The sequence below is a fragment of the Nothobranchius furzeri genome, chromosome 14 (assembly GCF_043380555.1).
Source record: "Nothobranchius furzeri strain GRZ-AD chromosome 14, NfurGRZ-RIMD1, whole genome shotgun sequence".
Lineage (NCBI taxonomy): Eukaryota > Metazoa > Chordata > Actinopteri > Cyprinodontiformes > Nothobranchiidae > Nothobranchius > Nothobranchius furzeri.
The window spans coordinates 59543416-59566855 of NC_091754.1; the positions used below are offsets into that span (position 1 = coordinate 59543416).

Here is a 23440-nt window from a genome sequence, read left to right on the forward strand (position 1 = left end):
GGTGCAGCATAAAGGTTGGTTTATGCTTGACGCGTCCGCGAGGTCCGCACGGCTCAGCGTGGCGAAATTGCATCATTTTAACAACCACGCCCCTCCACCGCGTCTCCGCATGGCCCAAAATTTCCGCAACATGCACTTAGGAAATTTTCTAAAGCTTGGTTTATGCTTGACGCATTTACTTTCCACTTGGTGATGCGGCTCACGGATGGAACGCGCTTCACAACTTGCAGCGTTTATGGTTCATGCGGCTCGTCTCTGCGGTGAGCAAATATTCTCCCAAACTGTAGGGGGCAGCATGGTGATTAGAAATTTTCCTATGTGCGCGTTGCGGAAATTATGGGCCGTGCGGAGACGCGGTGGAGGGGCGTGGTTGTTGAAATGACGCAATTTTGCCGCGCGGAGCCGTGCGGACCTCGCGACGCGTCAAGCATAAACCAACCTTAACCACGTGGACGGTCGGACGCGGAAAAACATGGCTGACTGGCAAGAACTAGTATGGCAGAGGTTCGTAAATACAGACATTTGTATGATTCAGCTCTCAAAGATCACCGTGATCAACATGTTGTTAATAATTCTTGGAGAGAAATAGCTCGCACTGTCGGAAAAGACGAGGACGCTGTTAAAAATGCTGGAATGCCATGTTGTAAACAACAGTAACTTTTACTTCTACTACGGTGTAGTGTTGGATGCATGCCGTAGAGTTCCATGCTGCCCCCTACAGTTTGGGAGAATATTGGCTCACCGCAGAGACAAGCCGCATGAACCATAAACGCTGCAAGTTGTGAAGCGCGTTCCATCCGCGAGCCGCATCACCAAGCGGAAAGTAAATGCGTCAAGCATAAACCAAGCTTCAAAGAGAGCTGTCCATGCTCAGAAGCATCAAACCTGAATGAACTTGTTAAAGAAGAATGGTCCAAGATACCTTCAACCAGAATCCAGACTCTCATTGGAAGCTACATGAAGAGTTACAGGAGAGAAACAGGAAAATGGCCTCTATAGATGTAGCAAATAAACAGGGCGTGACGATGTTGCTGAGTTTAATGGAAACAATGAATGGTGTTGTCAAAAACATCTTCAGCCTGCAGACAGCTTCTGTACACTTCTCCGTTATAGTCAGAAATCAGAAGAAAACATTGCAGAAGCAGTTTTTGTTTGCTCACAAGCTTAAAATGGCCAGAGGGGGAAATTTTTTCCTTTGAAGATGCATCAGGCTATTGTTGGGCTCAGAAAGGAAGGCTTTATGTGAGAGGTGACCATACCCTGGTACAGCGCTTGGATGGGACCAATTTATTCAACAACAGCATAATGACCCAAAACACACATCCCAAACAAAAAAAAGTGCTAACTGGGCTGGAACTGCAGCAGCTTATTTGTTCTGAAAGCAGTTAAAAGAAAACATTCATAAATTTTAATAAATTCTTATTTCCTAACTCCTGTTTATTTTCTATATTTCCTAATGGGACTAATTTTATGTTTGCTTCCATGGAAAATTGTAGGAGTTCCCCATTTTGAGCAGTATTGTGGGCTTCGTATGGAATCCAGGGGGTTGAAACATCAGAATTCGTAAAATTATTTCAGATTTTAAAAAGGTACAAATAAACTTCGATCTATTAAACTAAATATGGAGACAACATGTTCAACAGTTTACTGACATGTAAATTTGATTTCAGGTTTGCATCATGACAACAAAATAGACATAAAATGACCTCGTAAAAATGCTTGTGATTGCCGCCCCAGTCAGTGGTGATGAGGCAACACTTTGGCATGCTTTGATCAGCTCTCTGGTCCAAAAGGACACCTGCTACCTTGTCAGGGACTGTGTGGACAATCGTGAGCTTTTGCTGTTGGTTTAACCTCCAGGGGATTGTCAGAAGACCTGCAAAGGTGGAAGACGAGTGGACGCAGTAGATCAAGAGAAAGGACAAACTGATAGAAGAATGTGTCAGAAGTAAACTGGTCAATCTACGGAGATATTAAGGATCATTTGACCTGATATGTATTTTTCTGATAGTGTATTAAAACACATAATTGATTTGTCCCCTGCAACAAATCTGGATAAGTTGAAAGTGTGCCCCCAGGAGTGACACACACTGTTATCTGACGCCGATAAGAGGACAAACAAGAGTTGAGAAATGATTCTGGACATGTTTACTTGTAGAAAGAACTGGTATAAAACTGTAATCAAAAGGTTCACCAGTCACAGAGATGTCAGTAAATCCAATTTTTCATCTTCTGTCTGCCTGATTTCCTTTTTCTGACTGTTAACAGAACATATAACCAAGTTACAAGGTGCTTTTCCCTTTCAAATGAAGCAGGAACAACTGGAGTGGGGTAAGAAACCATCCTGTCTGAGCTTCAGCTGATTATTGAGATAAAAGTGTACTCACCTATTGTCCACGTTCCAAGGCAGCAACACAAAGGACCATTAAAAAGGCCGGTAATCTAATCCCAGTCTTTTCTGCTCTTTCTTGATCCAGAGATCCTCTCTTCTTACACAGACTTAACTCTTTTTCAGGACTTTTCTCTTCTATCCAGGCACAAGACTATTTTTGCTCATTACAGCATTTTTACTAAAATACCTCATGAACCACTGGTAAGATTTAAAAAAAAAACTGAAATGCACATCTACAACTCATTAAATGTGGCGTCATCCCCAGTCACGATTGGCCCTACAGTTATCAAACATAACAACAATTTACGTGAACCACGTCCACGTCTCTCTTACTTTGTAAATATAAATATAGCAAATATAGCTGCAAAATAACAGTTAGAGAACGATCTTTAGAAGCTGTTAAAAGTAATAATTTAGCTTACTCACCTCAGATTGGGCCCAAAATCTCCGTTTTAGGGAAGCGGTAGTCGGCGGGATCCTGCTAATTACTGGAACGGCTTGGACTAATTTGTGAAATGCTCTTCAAACCAGCATAACCGGTTCAAACTCCACCAAGTTGGTGAAAGAGTCTGATGTAAAAAATACTAAACTACAAAATCTAAGAGCCAAGCTACTCGAACTAAATAATTTTAATACTAGAAGTTTTGCTGGGACTCTGACACAATGCTAATGCTAACTACAGCACAAATCACTTACGAGCCCCGACTGCTACACCGCAGTGCTTTTACAACCTACAGCCACAGAGGTGCTACGTAGCACTTTTCTGAAATACGTAGCATTGTTCTCGTTAGCCATTGGCTGAAACTGACTCAAAATAAACGTGTTCTATACTTTTGAGCTGAAGATGGCACTGGACTGACGTTTGTAGACAGAATTTGGTTTTCAAAGAAAACACATCAAAATGCAAAAATAATAACTAGACATGTCTACAACACTACTAGACACTCATTTATAGTAGTTATCAGCTAAAATAAGTTGATTTTGATGTGACTTGCTCTTTAAAGTGTCAATTACTCAGTCAGATTCACATACATGAGCACAACTGTGGTATGTTAGTAGCTGAGAGGCATGCCAATCACAAACGCTGAACTCCAACCTTTGCACAAGACAATAGGATTTCATTCATTCAGCCTTTTGGAATTAGCCTGGCAAGCCATCCTATATATGTAAATGTATTGACCCTTTGCACCTAGGTCACCTGATCACGTGGTTCCACCTTACTGGGTGGCAAAAACATGTAAACAGTGAGCGACACCAGTACTTAACAAAGGGAAAAGCAAAGCCTGAAATTGTTTTTGCAAGCTTTAGCAATCCTTCAACTAGTTCGAGGTCAGTTCAGTTATCAGACGAAGCAGGAGCTAGGCGGGGCTCACAGAGAGCGGTATGTTAGCTAGCTTACCAACCTTAGCTTAAAGAGACAATGTGTAGTTTTTACAATTAATTTCTGGAAAGATCCATCAAACTGTTGTTGGGAATGAATGAAATGATGCCCACTTGTTGAAAAATGTTGGCGGCTTTGTAACATATAACCATAAAAATCTGGTCTAAAATACATGGGAGCGGGTCTAAGGGTGTGTCCGAATCCACGGGAAAGATGCTTGTAAGAGTGCGATGACGTCACAGCGCAGCGACGAGTACTGTCCGAATTCCAAGAATACTCATTCTCACGTCCTCAAACACGTCCTCGCTCCGCCCACATTTCGAGGACGGGTCTGTTGTATCCTCACAGAACAAGGCTATCCCAGCATGCTTTGCGCGCCGGCTGTGGATTTTCAACAGGCAGAGAAAATGGGGAGAGCTACGAAGTTTTAAACGTAAGTTTGTTAAAAACTAGCCGTAGAAACCTTAAAAGCTTAAAGCGGTTCAGTTTATAGACATTTTTCGTTTGTATATTTGTTCTTTAAATTACTTTTTAGGCAGAAATCAGCCAGAACGAGTTTGTATCGCGGTTCCCAGTTATTCCCGTGTGTGTGTGTGTGTGTGTGTAGCGAATTAAACTTGTCATTTGTTTTAAGGACAACGGAGCACAGAAGCATTTTTATTGAGCTTAGAGGTGAAGAGTGAAGCTATTCACACACAACCACAGAAGTTCTGCTATGAAAAGTAGTTTTACATTCGGGGATTTACAGCTGACACGTTATAATGAAGTAAAACGTGTTTGTGTAAAGAATATAATTTTTATCTTCTCATGTGGATAAATGTAAAAAAGTGTTTATTGCCTTTTTGTCACCTGTGGTCTGATTTTCTCTGTAGGACTGCAGGTGTCCAGGGTCAGGAGAGGCTTTACCTGGTGGTCCTACTGGGAGAGAGGCCTTCTACTGTCATCATGTTAATGTTATTTAGCTGTTTGATATTTGAACATGTTTATTAAAACAAATACTAACTGATAACTCTTTCTGGTCATTGATTTTACCACCAGTTTTATTATTACAGATGTTTTTGAACATGTTACATGAACAGAAAATGAAAAGATGGTAAGGAGACAAGATTATTTATAATACGTTACACTTATTTACAGATCAGAACCAGTATGGACCAGTTATGTACTGTTAAAGCAGGATTAACCTGAGTGACTCTTCCTGGATCATTTATTTAAACTGAGTGAGCAGGAAGTCTTTAACAATGCAGCTGGATCTGCTACAGGAGGATCCAGACGTGGATGGAGGGCTAGAGCAGACCCGTGGCTGGTCGTTTCTGGCCAGAGGAACATCATACAGGACGGTCTGCAGAGAGAGCTTTGGGGCGCTTCCTCTCACTGTCCACTCCATCGTCCATCTACAGGGCCTGCTGGGCTGGCTCAGACGACGGCTGTTACATCTCTGTGAATGACTTGCCGTTAACAGTAGTGGTGGTCTGCTGGTACCTCCTGAAAGACAGAGCACCGCTGACCTCCTCCACACACATCTTCCTCGCGCTCATCCTGCAGACCCACAACTTTACCAGCACAGAGGCAGATGTGCAGCACAGTGCATGCTGACCTGTAATAGATGAAATAAGAGTTTCTTTGTTTTTTTTATAGAAAAATGTAAAACAAAACATAACCTGCAGTATACTGGTTCTGTTCAGTTTAAAGAAAAGCAGCAGGGAATAGTTAAACCGTTAGCATTAGCTGAGATGCCGTTCCACTGGCTGAGATGTTCACTGCTCTTTCCTGGAGGCCAAACCAACAACAGCCTTCCCCGTCACAAGTCAACGATGGGTCCATGAATCTTGAGTGGCACTGCGAGGTAGATCTGGCTTTTCAGATCCTAGTGTTTCATTATCTATTTTCCATCTGAGACTGTTGCAGGAGATAGGTGTAGGAGACGGGTTTCATGTTCAGCCAGCATGAAAAATTCAAAGTAACAGATTATAACCAGAAATTATAATTAAATAAAAGTTTTTCAATGAAAAATAAATCATTACATTGTCACTGGACTTGTTCTCAAACGCCACAGAGTATGGCCTGGTTACATTTATTAATTGATTAATTATTGATTAATAACTTAATTAACGTGTTTGTTTGGGCCCTTTTAAGGCTCCCCCTCTCCGCGTGCTGCCAGTTTCTGCCGTCTGATTGGCTGAGAGCAGCCGAGGAGGTGTGGCCAGTTGCGTCACCTGAGAGCGAGTGATGAAAGCTTAGAGAGGAGCAGAGAGATTAAATAGAAGGCAGGCGCAGGAGCAGACTGCTATATCCGCCACACGGAGACGAACGGTGCCAGCTGCTAGCTCAGTTAGCCTCACTAGACAGTTAGCCACTAGCTCCAGAGTCCTAGCTCTGTTACTACTCATGAGGGAGGAGCGGGAGCGCTAAAGTCTGGGTGACAGTGTGGGAGTCGACGCTTTCAGCTCCTGCTCGACCGTCCTGATCTGACTCCTTGTGTTTATGAGTACCCGTGTACCTGTGCGTGAGAGTTTATGTACACAAGTACACCTCCTTCCCTCCTACCAGCAGCGTGTTTGTAAATGTGAGTCCGGTTAGCAGGAGCAGCAGCAAACCCACAAACACGGCGTGACTTGTTTGCTCGGTCCGGTTCCTTGGCAGCGGATTGACATCCTTTAACCTGCAGCAGCATGTGAGTACTAACGTGACTGTGTGTTTTTATGAATGAGGAGTCACTTTGTGCTGTGTGGCAACGGTCTTAAAGGAAGAGCGTTCCTCCTGAAGGCTGTCAACGTGGTGACAAATGCTGCAACACCTCGGCTGTTGCACAAACTTGTGACTGTGCACCAGGAAAAAGCGAGATCAGCTTAAGTTATTTACACGTTTTAAAACTTCTCCTTAAAGGCGGGTTTATTGATTATTTGTTTTGCAAATCGTTAGAAAGGGCCGGAAGTCAAACTTGTCAGCGTTAAAAGTTGCATTTTTACGTTTAGAACATGGAACGTGAGGAATTTAAATGAGCTTTGTGATTGCAACTGTGCGGAGGTTACGTCACCGCATGCCAAAGAGCTAGTCAGTTGTTTCAGGCGTTTCTGTGGACAGTTTATGGATCTTTACAATTTAACCTGCTTCCAGATGGAGCTGTGAACAACCTCAGCTTGGAGAAATGGAGACCAGTTTTGACTTGAGCCTGATTTATACTTCCGCGTAGGTGCGGAGACACCGGCGCAGGAGCTCTCAGACGAATAGCATAGAAAATGGCATAGAACTGGCAAAAGAACTAAAAAAAATTACAATAGAAGATAACGACTTACTCATCTCACGTGACGTCACATCCCTGTTCACAAAAACACCAACTCCCAAAAAACCATGGACAGTGAACAGAATCAGACAGGACAAGACTTTACACAAAAGTTGTCCTGGATATGAGCTGTTTAAATTCCAAACACACATTAGGTGTGCAGCTCCTGAGCCAACACTACTAGTCCCATCAGCCGAGGAACGAAAGGTCAGAAGCTCCCTAGGAAGAAAAGTCTGGAATAAATGTGAGTTTTAAACAAATGTGGCAGGTGCCAGTCAGACAGGCTGGGGGAGGAGGTAGGTGTGGTGCGTGCAGCTTCCTAACGTTTCCAACTCTTCCTGTTGGTTTCTGAGCCAGAACCAGAACTACCTGGGGGCAGAGAGGGATCCGAGTAAACAAACACAATAAAATAGTTTCATCTCTGTACTAATTTTCAGTCAAAATTAAAACCTGGATCATATTTCTGAGGGTAGTGCCTCACTGAGTTTATGTCATGAGTAAATTCAGAGTAAAAGTGTTTAACAAAGATTAAAAACCTGCATTTGTGTGTTTTTATTCAATAACAGACAAATACTTTCTTATGTGTTAACTGCTTATCCTAAAAAAGGAAACCAACCGTCCTACAAGATTTCAATGCAAGTGTTGTAAGAAAAATGGATATTTTTGTTCTAGACGGAATCATTTAACAGAAAAACTGGAATATCTTTATTTCTTTGGGATTACAAACAGGTCAGAGTCCATATTTAAACCATAACTTGCAGGAAACTGTCCTGAAACCTTCCAAATGCATTTGTCGAAGGTCTGAAGACGAATAAAACTCTGAAGCTCATAAAGGTGGAAAACAAATCCAGTAACAAGTATGAGAAACTAGAGTTGGGTCATTTGTAAAAGGTTTTTACACAAAGTGAGAGTGTTTAGCAGCAGGAGGCGGAGCTTCTTGTTGACTCAGCTGCTGACTGAACTCAGTGACACCAGTGCATTTGCGTGCAGTGTCAGAAAACCAAAGTATTGCCTTAGTTTGGTGTAAACGCGTTAGTCTGGCTGAAGTCAAACTGAATCGAGGTTGGAAACCAACTCCTCTACATGTTAACAGCTCAGTCGAGCTGTGACCGGTTGGACACGCCCCCTTTCGGAAGTGGAGACAGTGAAGCAGTGAAGCAGTCTGATAATCGCGTCGCCACAAAGGACCACGTATAACGCCATCAAACAGTGCAGTACGTACCAAATGCAGCATAGTTGTTGTCCCTTCCTTTGGCCGTTGTGCATATCCTGTTTTAACTACGTCTTCTTCACTCCCGCCAGCGTTTGTTTACTAACCGTGTTGCTATAAGCTAGCTGGAAGAACACCTACACCAAAGAGCGCATGTTTCATACTAGGGATTAGCGAGTACGCCACTATCTGTATCTGTTCAACCATCTAAATGATCTGTATCTGTACTCGGAGTGGGTGTGGCCTAACCCGGAAGTGGGTGTAGTTTAACCGGAAGTGGGTGTGGTTTACATCAATACGTTATTTTAAGTCTGATCAGAAGTTGCTATGTGTATTGTTTATTTACAGAGCAGCCTCAGAGTTGAGATTAAATGTTTTTGATCACAATAGTAAAGACACTATTATAGAACAAGTTTTTCAATAAAATCAGAACATTAATATTTAGAGAGAGAGAGAGAGAGAGAGAGAGAGAGAGAGAGAGAGAGAGAGAGAGAGAGAGAGAGAGAGAGAGAGAGAGAGAGAGAGAGAGAGAGAGAGAGAGAGAGAGAGAGAGAGAGAGAGAGAGAGAGAGAGAGAGAGAGAGAGAGAGAGAGAGAGAGAGAGAGAGAGAGAGAGAGAGAGAGAGAGAGAGAGAGAGAGAGAGAGAGAGAGAGAGAGAGAGAGAGAGAGAGAGAGAGAGAGAGAGAGAGAGAGAGAGAGAGAGAGAGAGAGAGAGATTTTCTATAGCGCCTCTCAAGATAAAAATCACGGGGCGCTTCACAAAAACAAAACATGTAAAATAGGAAAAAAAATTAGAAAATGATTAAAATATATTTAAAATTAGCAAAAAATAGACAATTGTGATAAAAAAATGTAAAGAAAGAGCGCGAGTGAATAGGAAAGAGGGAGTGGATCCTGAGTAAGAGGAAAGAGTGAGAGGGGAAAAAAAAAACCCGACCAGAGTGGAGGCAGTGACTGACGCAGCACGAGCCGTTTTCAGTTCTGTCTTGTCAAATGTACCACGTATGTTACGGAAAAAGTAACTTTAAATAACTTTAAAGTAACTTTAAAAAGAAGCAAACTGAAGAAAACATGGGGAGTACTGAAGAAACGTGAACAGTGAAGCAAGCACAGAGATCCGTTAGTGTGTGTGTGTGTGTGTGTGTGTGTGTGTGTGTGTGTGTGTGTGTGTGTGTGTGTGTGTGTGTGTGTGCGTGCGTGGATGGACCGGATGCGGACTGAGCTGTGAGCTCCCGCTGCAGTTTTGTGTGTAGGGAGGGGCGGGCGCTCTATTTGACTGGCCAATCACAGAGCGGGAAGACAGTCAGTTACCCAATGAGGATTTTCCTTCAGCACGATTACAGATATTTACGAGTTTTACTCGTTTCATGCTCGTACTCGTCAAAAATGCTTTATCCGGGGGCTCATCCCTGTTTCATACTAAGAAGATTCAAGACAATCGGATGTATTTCAGTTGTTTTTACTTACTTTACTATCTGACCTGCTCTGCATTCCTCAGCTTGGTTCACATTACCAGATGAAAGACATCTGTAATGAGTCCACCTGTAACCTTCACGTTTATTAAATACTGACTTTTTTAGGAACGGTTTGGTTTTACATGAATGTGATTGTAACAAATTAATGAACATTTATGCCCCCCCCCCCCACACACACACACACTTGAGACACACGCCTAACCTGTTGTTGCTAAGTAGCGTCAAACCCTTTCTGGCCTTCGAGCAGCCCGATGGTGCATCAGGATTAGCACTTTCATACTAGAAACCTGCCGTGTCCAGTCCTATACATGTCTGCTGCCCCCTGGTGGAGGATCTACTGGTGGTGAGGGCCAGTTTTATTTCTGTATTAGTGTAATATAAACACATCATAAAATAAAACTGATTATTATCTAAGTTTTATAATATTGGACAGTGTCGGTACAGGATCGGCTCGGGGTCCTTCGACTTCCGATGACGTCACATGACTGCATATCTACTCGGCTTTCACACACACGTTTTGGAAAGACATCAGCAGTTTTGTTAATAAATTCTTGTTTGTTAACACCTAAATGTTTTCTTTATAGTTGTAATTTGTTAATAAAACACCATATTATCTTTGTTTTGTAAAGAATGTGAAACTGCATAAAACCAACATCGGACTGACACAAAACACAACAGTTCTTATATGTGAAGCCACATCTGTTTGTATTCATGTGGAGCTCGTCCGTATATTTCCTTCGTTGTTATCTAAATACATTCTTTGACTCAAAATATTGCTTGGTGTCTTTCAATAAGGTTCTTATATTTTATTTTGCCCCATTTCATCAACATCAAGAGCTTTTGAGGGTCACCGTTTATCATTTGCTTATATTTTACATTTCCTTTAGAAATTCAAACACATTTTCTCCAAAAAGTGTTGATTTTTGGACTTCAGGACTACAACCGCTAAGACTACGACCGCAAATGTGTTCAGAGCAATCACAATCATAGTGTGATAACGTCACTTCCGTAAGCTTCATGTTCAGCCAATCAACTACTTTGACGTCATCGGCAGTCGAAGGACCCCGAGCCGATCCTGCACCGACACCGGCAACAAGCTCACTTTAAAAAAAGCCACTTTAGCACTTAATTGATTTCTTGATAGTAATAAAAAAATTGTTAAAAATATCTTTGAACCTTTTTTTTTGAAGCAGTAAATTGATGATGATCATTTCATAGATTTTCTGTAACACTTGATATTTGCGTTGGTGTTTAGTTGAGCCTTCTTTCCACCGGATGTGAAAGTGTGGCGAAATGGCGCCAAAGCGGACGGGTTCCTTTCTACCAACAGCAAAGTGTGATGATTTGGATGTTTCCTAGAAGTGAAGGGATGCCATGACAATGTTTCGAGTCTGTTTATGTGCTTCGCTTACGTAACACGTCAAACTCCGCACTTTAGATTGGGCCAGACAGGAAGTCAAACACCAAAGCAGTGTAAAACATCCGAAAACTTTCAAAATAAAAGTCACGTGCCGATAAGCGACACTATTTCCTGTGAAACCCCCATAGCCGATGTGAACGGAACAGAAAATAAACCACAGATACAAGCAGCTGTCTTTGTGGACTTCCCAAATTACATGTGATGTTGAAAAGATCCCAGGATTTTGTGACCTTACAGGATCAACTGTAGGGAATGCTTTTGCTCCCGGTCGGAAGGGACTTCGCGGTTAATACGCCTCTATTTCGTTATACGTTTCACGTCCGGTGGAAAGGAGGCTTTAGACTAAAGCACCAAGTCTCTAAATAACCCAAAAGATGAATCTGTGTTCTTGCGTCAGACATTTAGGATATAGAGACACTGAGATGAAGACCTCCTGCTGAACTTGTGTTTACAGCTGTCTCCGAGAGCTAGTGTTTGACAGAGTGAGCAGGATAGATGTTACAGTGCTGGTGACCTCGTATCGGGACGTGAGGTCAAAGCAGACTTAAGAGGTGTCTTTTTGTTTATTTTATTTTGAGAAAGTGAATCCAAATGCAAACGTTTTCACTTCAGACGAGTCAGAAAGACTCTCGGGTAGTGAAACATGATGATTTCTCGAGGTTTTCTTTGCACGCTGACTGCCAAATTGCTCATATTTCAGAGTTCAGGTCTGTTTTAGGATTAGGCGTAGGTTTATCATCATCCTGTCCTCTTCTCTGTCTCCTATCCTATCATATCGTACCTACGAGGATCAGATCAAAACACACCGAGTACATTTGGTGAATCAGTCACTGCTCCGTGAGGGACTAAAAGGTTGGTTTGTACAAATGCTGGATGATAACCAGATGTTTGTGTTTGCTCCACAATTAGCCAATTAGGGCAAAGGTGAAGCTGCACGACTGGCTGAGTGTGTGTGTGTGTGTGTGTGCCACCATTGATCTCCAGAACTTTGCCTTCTGGAGTTAATGTGTGAACCAGAGGCCTTTAAGCTGAAGCTCCGGGAACTTTTCACACACATTTATGTCTGACTTCTGCAGCTGCAGTCACATAGTTGACAGGAACTTGCTCTGCTATCTCATGAAGGTTGCTGAGGAGGATTGGGTTGAGGGAATTGTTTGCATCTTTGTGCTGCTCACTGGAGAGGGAAAGGTCATTAATCCCTTTTGTGCATTATTTAATCCAGCTGATGATAGTGATGTGTTTCAGAAGGTGGTTGTTGGGGTGAGGGAGAGTGTGTGTTTCAGTTAATAAGGTGGTGTTTTCAGTGTTGATGAAGAAAGATCTCTAGAAACCAGAAAAGAACCTTGTCTCTACGATTCTTCATCAGGTTTCCAGCTGAAGGGTCTTAGCATGATGTTTACTTTACTCCTGCACAGTATTATAAGACTTGGAGTATTGCTGAATATCGCACTAACTCTATCAGTTATGACGGGTATAAAAGTCCTGCCCAGCTTTCCGCCGGATCTCTGACAGCATGATACACAGCTACTGTTCTAGTCGGTGGTTAGTGTCCCAGTGTTTCAAGTCTGTGTTCCAGAACGCGTTAAGCTAACCAGTTCAGATCAGGCCAGACAGGAAATGCAACACGGGAGCATTTCGAAATGTCTGTAAACTTTCAAAATAAGACTCGTGCTGATTTTCTGTTAGAGAATACATCATTACCTGTGACACCTCTGTGGACGACGTAAAAGAACAGAAAACAAACCAGACCGTTTGGATGCTTACTGCTGCTTTTCTCCCTGGTTGTTATGACAAGAACTGGCAAAATCACGTGTGATCTTGCCGTTCTCCTGTTTGTGATCTCATGAGGCCAGCTGGGTTAAACGCATCCTCAGCACATGGGAAACGCTCCCCGTGGGACGGGACGTGCTGCTGAGGTCACTGGGGAAACGAGTCTATTATGGCACACATTTGGTGCTAAGCTCGGGCTAAGTCTTTAGCCGTATCAAATCTGGAAATAGTTCTTTTTAAAAATTTTTGTTTATTTTATTGTTCATGTTCTGAATTCCTTGTTTTACCATTGAACCTTTTTCCAGAAAATTGTTGACACTGGCGTGTGAATCTCATTCTGCACATTCAGCTCAAAATGTCTTTGGTTTATTTTCTTCTGATCTATTTTTTATATGCCAGACATCATTAAGACATCATTCTGATATAAACTGTTCAATTTTTCTTCAGCGGACTTATTTTTAATTTCTATTTGTTTGCTTTTCCTAAATAGGCCTGAAATTATGGAATTCTACTGCATATTAAAGCTGTTATAGCAAATTTGGAAAAGAAAATAGAGTAAACTTTTTTTCATGCCTCTTAACGTTTTTCTAATCTATCTGTCTGTCTTTCTATCTGTCTGTAAAACACAAAAATAAACAATCAATGATGAACAAGAGTCTGCTTCTAGACCTGCAGAAAAGGGACACACAACAATACAACAGGAGCAAGCTATCGCTGCGTCAACTTGATGAAGAAATATGAATTCAACATTGTTTAACTGAACAATCACATGATAATAAATCACAGTGCATTAAGTGCCCACCATAGCCTTAAGACATGTGTTGAACGTGCCCAAGTCCATACTTATGAGAGCACCATGTGAGCACCTGTGTGCGTGTATACTCGCTTTTATATATAAAGTTTCTCCATAGGAGCGTCCAATAGAGAGTGTGAGGGGCCACAGATCTGCCCCCTCCAAGTCCCAGAGATGCAGGAGCTGCCCCAGAGCACAGGGACTCCAGGGAGACTGCGACCAGAAAAGCCCCTGCCCCTCTCGAGAGGCGCAGAGGATTGCCCCGGGGGGGCCACAACCAGCAGCCGGCAGAGTCCCGGGAGATATCAGCGGCAAGCCCACAGGCCTGCCCGCAGCCTCTCACCCCCCAGCCGGCCGAGCCCGGAACCCAGGGGCGACCACCTCTGCCGTGGACCCAGCAGAGTCCAGGGACCCAGATCCTACAAGGCAGCCACTGGGATTGATCAGACAGACGCCAAAAATCTTAAACCCCCTGACCGGGTGAGCCACGAAAACTCAGGCAGACCAAGGCACTGCACTCCACACCAGGTGTGGCAAGGGGAGGGGAGACGAAGATGTATAGCATCAAAAGAAGTCCCAGGAGAGGGGAGGAGTCAAAGGCCCCACCTGACGTATACAGTCATACACAGACACAGTCATACACTCCCTCCCTCATGCTCACACATACACATACAACCAAAGACTTAAAAATGCACGCCGGACACCCACTCATGCTCCCCATATACACCCATTCACTCTGGTCCCGGCACTGCTGCACAAGGGGTACAACCATTACCGGTTCCCAGAGTTCGACCCTTTCTGCTGGGGTGCTGATGAGCAGGCTCCCCCGCCCAATGCTGAGCAAAGCAACCCACCACCCCAGACCCCAACCAGACGGCCAGATCTCCCTCCTAGCCTCCAGCCCTGGGATGCCAAGCGACAGTCTCCCTCCGCCTGCTCCAATATAGTGTTATTGCTTGTTGATGAGGTGTATTCCATGGGTGTAGTGAGTGGGCAGTGCGGGCATTGTCTGGCCTGTGCCAGCTGATGCCACCACACCACCCCAATTGCACCCACAGCCCTCAGTGTCTAAGTACAGTTTAAAATTGGAAGTGGGCACTGGCACTTGGGATGAGGCTGAAAAAGCCCCCTGCCAAATGCCGTTGAATGTGCTCACTCCCAAGGCCCTAAGTGTGTGTTTGCGTGGAATGTTGTTGGTGGAAGTGTTTAAGGTGCAAATAAAATTGGGGGGCAGGTTGCCACAGGAATGCGGAAATGGGGGTCATACCCGCACCCCTGACTTGTCCACCCTCTGTGGTCCCATGTGCATGTTTGTGTGATGATGTGAGGGAGCAGGAGGAGAAAAATGTGTGTGGGGATGGGGATGAATGGCTGGTTGGACTAAGCCCTCCAGGGAGCCAGCTCCCCCACTGGCCCCAAAAGGCACCTCTGTTGCTAAAATGCCACCCAGGGCATGAAGACCCCAGCCCATCTTGCCAGGGCCCAAAGCAGCAGCATCACAGAGCCTCACAGAGTCCGAGGGCACCAACCCAGCTCCACTCCAACATAATATCTACTCCAATCCCTGCATTTGCACAACTTCCAGAATATATAAGACATAGGACTTCCAGGTACGGTTGGGTCCTCCACCTCCTGGACATCCCCCTCCCACGTGATGGGACAGCAGAGGAGCCAAGGTCTACCTGAGCCCCCTGAGCCAGGGCCAGACACTGCCGCATGTTCCCGCCTTCTTCCCGGCAGCATACATGTCAGGACCCGACCCCCAAGGCCCCGCCCAGATCCCCACAGGGGCCGGCCACCCCCACACCCTGAGCCCCCAGGCCCCCACCCAGACCTGCTCAAGGGCAATGCAGCTGCCAGGCAGTGACCCATGGCCACCGCCAAGACTCCCAAGGGGCCCCACTCACAACCGCCAGTAGTTCACCCCCCGAGGCAACCCAAGCACCTCCAGATGGGGGGCAGCAGCCCCCCAGTCCCAGACACCCCCAGTGAACCCACCTCCAGGGAACGTCCGGATACTTCAAACTCAGACCCTCCACCCCCACACCTACATCATCCCGCAGGACAATATCCATAGTGCCCCATCATCGCTATGTGATGGAACCGATCAAAGGAGCCCAGCAAGATACTGGTTGATGCAAAGAGTATTTCTATTTTTCCAATTCAAGAGGATAGTTTTCTTAGCGATGCATATGGCAGTCAGAACCACATGAACCAAAGATTTTTCAATCGGGACATCGTCCAGGTTTCTCAGTAAACAAAGAGAGGCGGTGGTTGGGATATGACATTTCAGACCCTTTGACAGGTCTTCACATACTCTACCCCAAAATTCCTGGACAGGTGGACAGGACCACAGTGCATGAATGTAATTGTCAGGAACGTTGTTTGTGCAGTGTGTACAGGTGTCAGACGACACAAACCCCATCTTGAACATCCGATGACCTGTATAGTGTACTCTGTGTAGAATTTTGTACTGAACTAATTGTAAATTGGGGTGTCTGATCATTTTCAAAGTTTTTAAACAAGTCTGGGACCAGAAGTTCTGGTCAAAGCTGACTGATTGATCCACCTCCCATTTTTCAATAGGGATTGCTATTCTATCGTCTATTTTGGACAGTGTCTTATATACTTTAGACAGTAGTTTTTTTTTTTGGGGGGGGGGGGGGGGGGGTTTGAGATTATAGAAGTCTAATACCCTTGGTGGTGTTTGTAATTCTATTTTATTGAGCTTAAATTTTTGTTTGATTACAGATAAAATTTGGTGATTTTCTAAAAAGCTATTCTTATCTATTCCAAAATGGGAGACTATTCTTTAAAATGGGATGAAGTCCAATCCTTCATATATGTGTTCCAGGTATAGGGTTCCTTTACTTTTCCAGTCCGGAAGGTTCATCATTTTGTTATTTTGCAAATTATCAGGATTATTCCATATAGGTGTGCGTCTGCATGGCATTAGTGAAGACTCTTGTCATTTTTAGATACTCCCACCATGCTGTCAGAGAGGTGCTGATACTAATACTTTTGAAGCCTTCATGTTTTCTTATGCTTGAGCTAATAAATGGTAAGTCTGAAAGCTCTATCGTATTGCAAAGTGTCTGTTCCATATCTTAACCAAGACTCATCTAGTGGGTTATCTTGCAACCATCTTAGTATATATTGCAGCCTGTTGGCTAAGAAATAATAATAAAAGTTGGGTAGATCCAGTCCTCCTTTGTCTTTGGTCTTCTGAAGCGTTTTTAAGCTAATTTGTGGAGGTTTATCCTGCCAAAGGAATTTAGTAATTGAGGAGTCCAGAGATCTAAACCAGTCAGCTGGTGGTTTGTTTGGGATCATTGAAAATAAGTAATTTATTTTGGGTAAGACCCTCATTTTAACTGTAGCAACCCTCCCCATGAGTGATATCGGTAAGGATTTCCATCTTGCAAGATCATCTTCCACTTTCTTTAAAAGTGGGATGTAGTTTAGTTTGGTTAGATCTGCTAACTTGGGAGAGACATTAATTCCCAGCCCAGGTATGTGATATTCCCTGACTCCAATTGTGTATTAAGTAAATTGACAAAAGAGAAATTAATTGGTAGAACTGTGGATTTTAACTAGTTTATAAAGTAATCTGAAACTTTTGAAAAAGAGTATCAGTTCTATTGCTTGGGAGAGAGAGGATTGAGAATTCCGGAGAAAGAGTAAAACATCATCTGCATAAAGACTGATCTTATGTTCTATTATCTTACATTTAATGCCTTTAATACCTGTTGTTTGCCTAATTGCTGCTGCTAGTGGTTCGATAAAGATGGCAAACGGTGAGGGGGAGAGTGGGCCATTGTGAATTTCTCTTTTATTGACTGAAGGCTACAAACACTTTTGTCCACGTCTGAATTTCTGAAGTTAATTAGAAATAATCTGATATATACAAACATAAGGATAGAAAACTTTGACTCGGCCCACTGCAGTGTTCCTGCTTTGGTTTCAGCTGAAAGGGAAAAACAAAAGTGGGATGTGGTCTGGGTCAGTTCTGATTCCTCTAACCTGATAGCCTAGCTAATTCGGGCTGGTGGTCTGTAAAGGGCTGATATTTTTCAGATCTGTTGAACGACTCCTTTAAGACTTTCCTCTTGTCTTAAAGATGACAACTCAGTAGCTAAGCTAGCATGTTAAATCAAAAAGCGTCTGCTGATGCTTACGTCTGCAACATGAGTGATTCTTTAAGACAAAAGGAGATTGCTGTAAAGACTCTGACACAACTAGTCAGTGACTCGATGCAATCTGCTGGGTTCCTTATATAGGATATTTAAGTAATGGGACTAATGAACTGAACTCAACTGGTTTGTATACTTTGTTCCTTGAGACAACTCATCGGGATTAGGCTCTATAGAAATAAGCTGATTTAAATGGAATGGAACTGAAAAAAGGTTGATTTTAAATAGGGCTGCAACTAACGATTATTTTCATAATCGATTAATCTGTCGATTATTTTTTCGATTAATCGATTAATCGGTTTGTTATTGTTTAGCTATTTAACCTATACAAGTGATGGATGCATTTCAGTTAAGAAAAAAAAAACATAAGAGAATTGTGCAGTTGACTGCAATCTATTTTATTGCACATGAACACAGTCAGCAGTATAAAATGAGCTAAACAGTGCAAAATATCAGTCCAGAATAATTTTTTAGCATTAGCTGGAAGCCTGCTCCTTCCACCATGCATAGTGGCCTCATGTCTTTTACCAGCATGTTTAGAATAGAGTTTGTAAGTGGTATGAATTGCTGGGGGGTGAGTGTCTCTTTCCCCATGTAGTTGTCCATCGTTGCTTGTTTTTTTTCTGCATAAGAAACACAAATAGACTGAAATAAGTACACATATAAAATAAAGCAGCACACACACTACAACACTAAATCAATATTATATTATTTGAATTAATTAACAATATACAGTGATCATTTATTTTGAGGGTTACGTTCTACAAAATAGCCCGCAACAGGAGATATTCAGAAAAAAAGTCTAATTTTTTTACTATTAAAAAGCTCTAAGTAAGAAGCTCATGAGGTTTTTACTTTGAGTCGGGAGTGTTTAAATTAGCTAGAAAAATGTGAAAAATGATTATTTTGTGTAATACTGTTTAAGAAACATGATAAAAATGTGTTGTGAGGCGTTTTACAGCGTTAGATAGTAAAACAGCCTTTTAATAGTAAAAAAATGACTTTTTCTGAATTTCTCCTGTATTTAAAAATTGAAAGCGTACAACTATGCCGCGTTATATTCACCTGGACACAGCTCGTCTGTATATTTTTCACCGCGGAGTTGTCCTTTTTTGAATGAGGAACATAGTTATGGGTTTGTGCCGTTTTTCTCTTAACTAGAACATTCTTATAAACAGACGTGCTAAATTTGGCAAGCGCATGATTCACAACACGGAGGAGATTCACGATTGCATCTAGTCAATCAGAAGTAGAACACCGTAGACTGACGCGGCAAAAAAACATGTTTAACATCCACTATAACGAACTCAGCTAAAACACTAAGTCCAGCTTGTTTATTTTCTGTTACTTACCGGGCTGGCTCTTCCAAATGACGGCTCACTTGACCGCGGTGCTCTTCCTCAGCCCCCACGTTTTCGTCTCAAATGTTCACTTAGGGACGTCGTGCTTCCGTGCCATGCTAGATGGTTTTTGCATATTTTGCCTTTTCAAGGCATCTAGACTGAAGTGCTCCCATACTCGTGAGGTTTTTGTCCGGGGTTTCTCTAAAGTTTTGTCGCGTCTATTTTCTTCCGTATTTCCTCTTGTTCCGCCATCTCTCACAGCAAGATGAGCGTCAGTAACGTGATACGTCATGAAAACCGAGGGCACTCATTGGCTCATTTCTTCTTCTACGGCTCCACTGGTAGATCAGTGGCTCATTACTGCCACACACTGGCGGCAAATTTAACAGCTTGTAACCGATGTCAGATTGTGGTAAAAATAGACTTTATGCGGTAAAATATGATTATTAAACAACTAATCGATGACTAAAAAAGTTGTTAACTATTTTAATAATCGATTATAATCGATTAAATCGATTAGTTGTTTCAGCTCTAATTTTAAAGTAGAACTTGCTCAACTAAAAGAAGAAAATCCTGTTTATGCTGTGTTAGACTGGGCATTTTCAGAGGTCACATTCCTGCAGCCCAGTATGACCTTTAAGGGCCTGTTGGAAGGACTGGTTTTTTGTTTGACAAAGGGCTCCAAGCTCTGCTTTTGGAAATATAACTGAATAGCTATATAAAAGTTTATGGTGATATTTGAACAGGTGTCACTGACCGAGAGAGAGAAGGATGATCGAAGACAACACATTGGTGTGAAATCAGACTAACAATAAAGGTAGTATCAAGGGTAAACTTGGGCCGGAATAGTCAGGTATTCATTATCAAATGGACTGGTGGTGGATTTAAGCCATTATTTGACTCAAAGCTGCCCGTTTGAGCATCGTGCCTTTTTAACAGAGAAAGGGAAGATATCATTTAACATTCAACATCCACTCACCTAAAGGATTATTAGGAACGCCTGTTCAACTTCTCTCTAATGCAATTATCTAATCAACCAATCACATGGCGGTTGCTTTAGTGCATTTAGGGGTGTGGTCCTGGTCAAGACAATCTCCTGAACTCCAAACTGAATGTCAGAATGGGAAAGAAAAGTGATTTAAGCTATTTTGAGTGTGGCATGGTTGTTGGTGCCAGACGGGCCGGTCTGAGTATTTCACAATCTGCTCAGCTACTGGGATTTTCACCCACAACCATTTCTAGGGTTTACATGGTGTGAAAAGGGAAAAACATCCAGTATGCAGCAGTCCTGTGGGCAAAAATGCCTTGTTGTTGCTAGAGGTCAGAGGAGAATGGGCCGACTGATTCAAGCTGATAGAAGAGCAGCTTTGACTGAAATAACCACTCGTTACAACCGAGGAACGCAGCAAAGCGTTTGTGAAGCCACAACACGCACAGTCTTGAGGCTACAGCAGCAGAAGACCCCACCGGGTACCACTCATCTCCACTACAAACAGGAACAAGAGGCTAGAATTTGCACTAGCTCACAAACAGTGGAGAGTTGAAGACTGGAATAATGCTGCCTGGTCTGATGAGTCTGGAGTTCTGTTGAGACATTCAAACGGTAGAGTCAGAATTTTTCGTAAACAGAATGAGAACATGGATCCATCATGCCTTGTTACCACTGTGCAGGCTGGTGGTGGTGGTGTAATGGTGTGGGGGATGCTTTCTTGGCACTCTTTAGGCCCCTTAGTGCCAACTGGGCATGGTTTAAATGCCACGGGCTTCTTGAGCATTGTTTCTGACCATGTCCATCCCTTCGTGACCACCATGTACCTATCCAACGATGGCTACTTCCAGCAGGATAATGCACCATGTCATAAAGCTCCAATCATTTCAAACTGGTTTCTTGAACATGACGATGAGTTCACTGTACTACAACGGCCCCCACAGTCACCAGATCTCAACCCGATAGAGCATCTTTGGGATGTGGTGGAACGGGAGCTTCGTGCCCTGGATGTGCATCCAACACATCTCCATCAGCTGCAAGATGCTATCCTATCAACATGGACCAACATTTCTAAAGAACGCTTTCATCACCTTGTTGAATCAATGCCATGTAGAATTAAAGCAGTTCTGAAAGTCAAACACCATTTTAGTTTGGTGTTCCTAATAATCCTTTAGGTGAGTGTATATGAAACAGTTATGATGTGTCAGCTCGGATCAATCCTTCTGATTCATGTGCAGCTCTATCAGACATTAATTCTTTTACCATCATAATCTAAATCTGAAATCCCTCTGATAACCTTTTGATGATAATCAGTCTGGATAATCTTCCTGTCGTTTTGTATTTTCATCCTAAACGCTGCAGTGAGCAGATGAGATCACTAAAAGGCCCGCTCACCTGAGGACAGGTGGACTTTGGTCTTGGCTGGAGGACAGGGATGCTTTGATAATGTTTGAGAGGCCTTCTGGTCCAGATTAAAGCTCAAACCTGCTGTCTTATTATCGGTAAATGTTACAACTTGAGTTGTGATGAATCCTTCGTGATGCTCGGGCATGTAGGGGGTGAGGGTCCTGTTGGTTACCCGACATAAAGCATCGTCATCCAGAGTCTTTCACCCTCTTTTCTTGAACCTTTTAGTTAATCTAAAGTGGCAGTGTGTAATTTACTGGTGCTAGGGGCAGTACATATATTTAAGGGTAGTTTTCCTCCATATCTCCGTGTTAAAAAATCATTCCGGTAAATGTTGCTATCTGTGGAACAGAAAGCATGAGACCTCAGCGTGACTCCTCAGACTGGGATAGTCCTTCAGTTATTTCCATAGAGAGAATGCAATGCTGATGCTAGTTTCCTGGCGCTGTAGTTTCTGGATCTGCTCTGGGTCTTGCGCCTGCCGATGACATAATCATTCTACAGCAACACCACTCGACCAAAATATATCGCATCCCTTTTTCGATTCTGTTCTTTCACATGTTTTGGAAAGAGTTTATCAGTTTTGTTACCAACTTTGTGTTTCTTACTACCTAAATGTTTTCGAACGTGGTAAAGTCGCATATCCAGCCAATCATCTAGTGTGATGTCAAACAGGCGCAGGACCCCCGAGCCAGCCAGAGGGAAACATGGCGTCTAGTATGGCATCCCACAAAGACACTAGACCCGCACCCTATGTACTTTAGAGCCAATTTTTATGGTTATGTTACCAAGCAGCCAATATTTTTCAACAACTGGACATAATTTATACATTTTCAGCAATGCTTGGATGCATATGTCCAGGGATTAATGGTAAAAATACACATCCATTCATCCATCTGTCCATTTTCGGCCGATTATCTGGGCATCTGGTCGCGTGGGCAGTAGCCTAAGCCGGTAGGCACAGGCATCCCTCTCCCCAGCCACTTGGACCAGCTCCTCCGGGGGAATCCTAAAGCTTGGTTTATGTTTGACGCGTTCTTGAGGTTCGCACGGCTCCCCCCGGAAAATTTGCGTCATTTTAACAACCACGGCCCTCCACCGCGCCTCCGCACGGCCCAAACTTTCCGCACTGCACACCTAGGAAATTTTCTAACCACGCGGACGGTCGGACGCGGAAAAACATGGCGGACTGGCAAGAACTAGTATGGCAGGGGTTCGTAATTACAGACATTTGTATGATTCAGCTCTCAGAGATCACCGTGATCAACATGTTGTTAATAATTCTTGGAGAGAAGTAGCTCGCACTGTCGGAAAAGACGAGGACGCTGTTAAAAAATGCTGGAATGCCATGTTGCAAACAACAGTAATGTTTACTTCTACTATGTTGTAGTGTTGGATGCATGCCGTAGAGCTCCATGCTGCCCCCTACAGTTTGGGAGAATATTGGCTCACCGCAGAGACGAGCCGCATGAACCATAAACGCTGCAAGTTGTGAAGCGCGTTCCATCCGCGAGCCACATCACCAAGCGGAAAGTAAATGCCTCAAGCATAAACCAAGCTTCAGGCTTTCCCTGGCCCACCGTGAGACCTCCAACGTGTCCTGGGTTTTCCTTTAGGTCTGCTCCCAATTGGACGTGCCTGGAAAACCTCACCAGGGAGGCGTTCAGGAGGCATCCTGGCGAGATGTCTGAGCCACCTCAACTGGCTCCGCTCGATGTGGTGGAGCAGCAGGCCTACTCCGAGCCCCTCCTGGATGACCAAGCTACTCACTCTATCTCTAAGGGA

The 23440-nt window shown here is 43.3% G+C and overlaps 1 protein-coding gene and 2 long non-coding RNA genes across 3 annotated transcripts in view; 1 reads left to right on the forward strand and 2 right to left on the reverse strand.

The window, feature by feature from the left end:
* Positions 1-4795: 4795 nt before the first annotated feature.
* On the reverse strand, positions 4796-7206 carry LOC129163988 (uncharacterized). Its single transcript, XR_008563790.2, has 2 exons — positions 7070-7206; positions 4796-5370 (listed from the first exon to the last, which is right to left on the reverse strand). It is a non-coding gene; the product is annotated as an uncharacterized lncRNA (long non-coding RNA).
* pcxb (pyruvate carboxylase b) overlaps positions 5868-23440 on the forward strand; it is a 471382-nt gene continuing 453809 nt past the window's right edge. The window contains exon 1 of the mRNA XM_015952373.3: positions 5868-6447. Coding sequence (XP_015807859.3) covers positions 6446-6447 — 2 coding nt within the window. The 5' untranslated portion in view covers positions 5868-6445. The remainder of the gene's footprint in view (positions 6448-23440) is intronic.
* LOC139062679 (uncharacterized) lies at positions 18292-20334 on the reverse strand. The gene is made up of 2 exons (XR_011516257.1): positions 19270-20334; positions 18292-18540 (listed from the first exon to the last, which is right to left on the reverse strand). It is a non-coding gene; the product is annotated as an uncharacterized lncRNA (long non-coding RNA).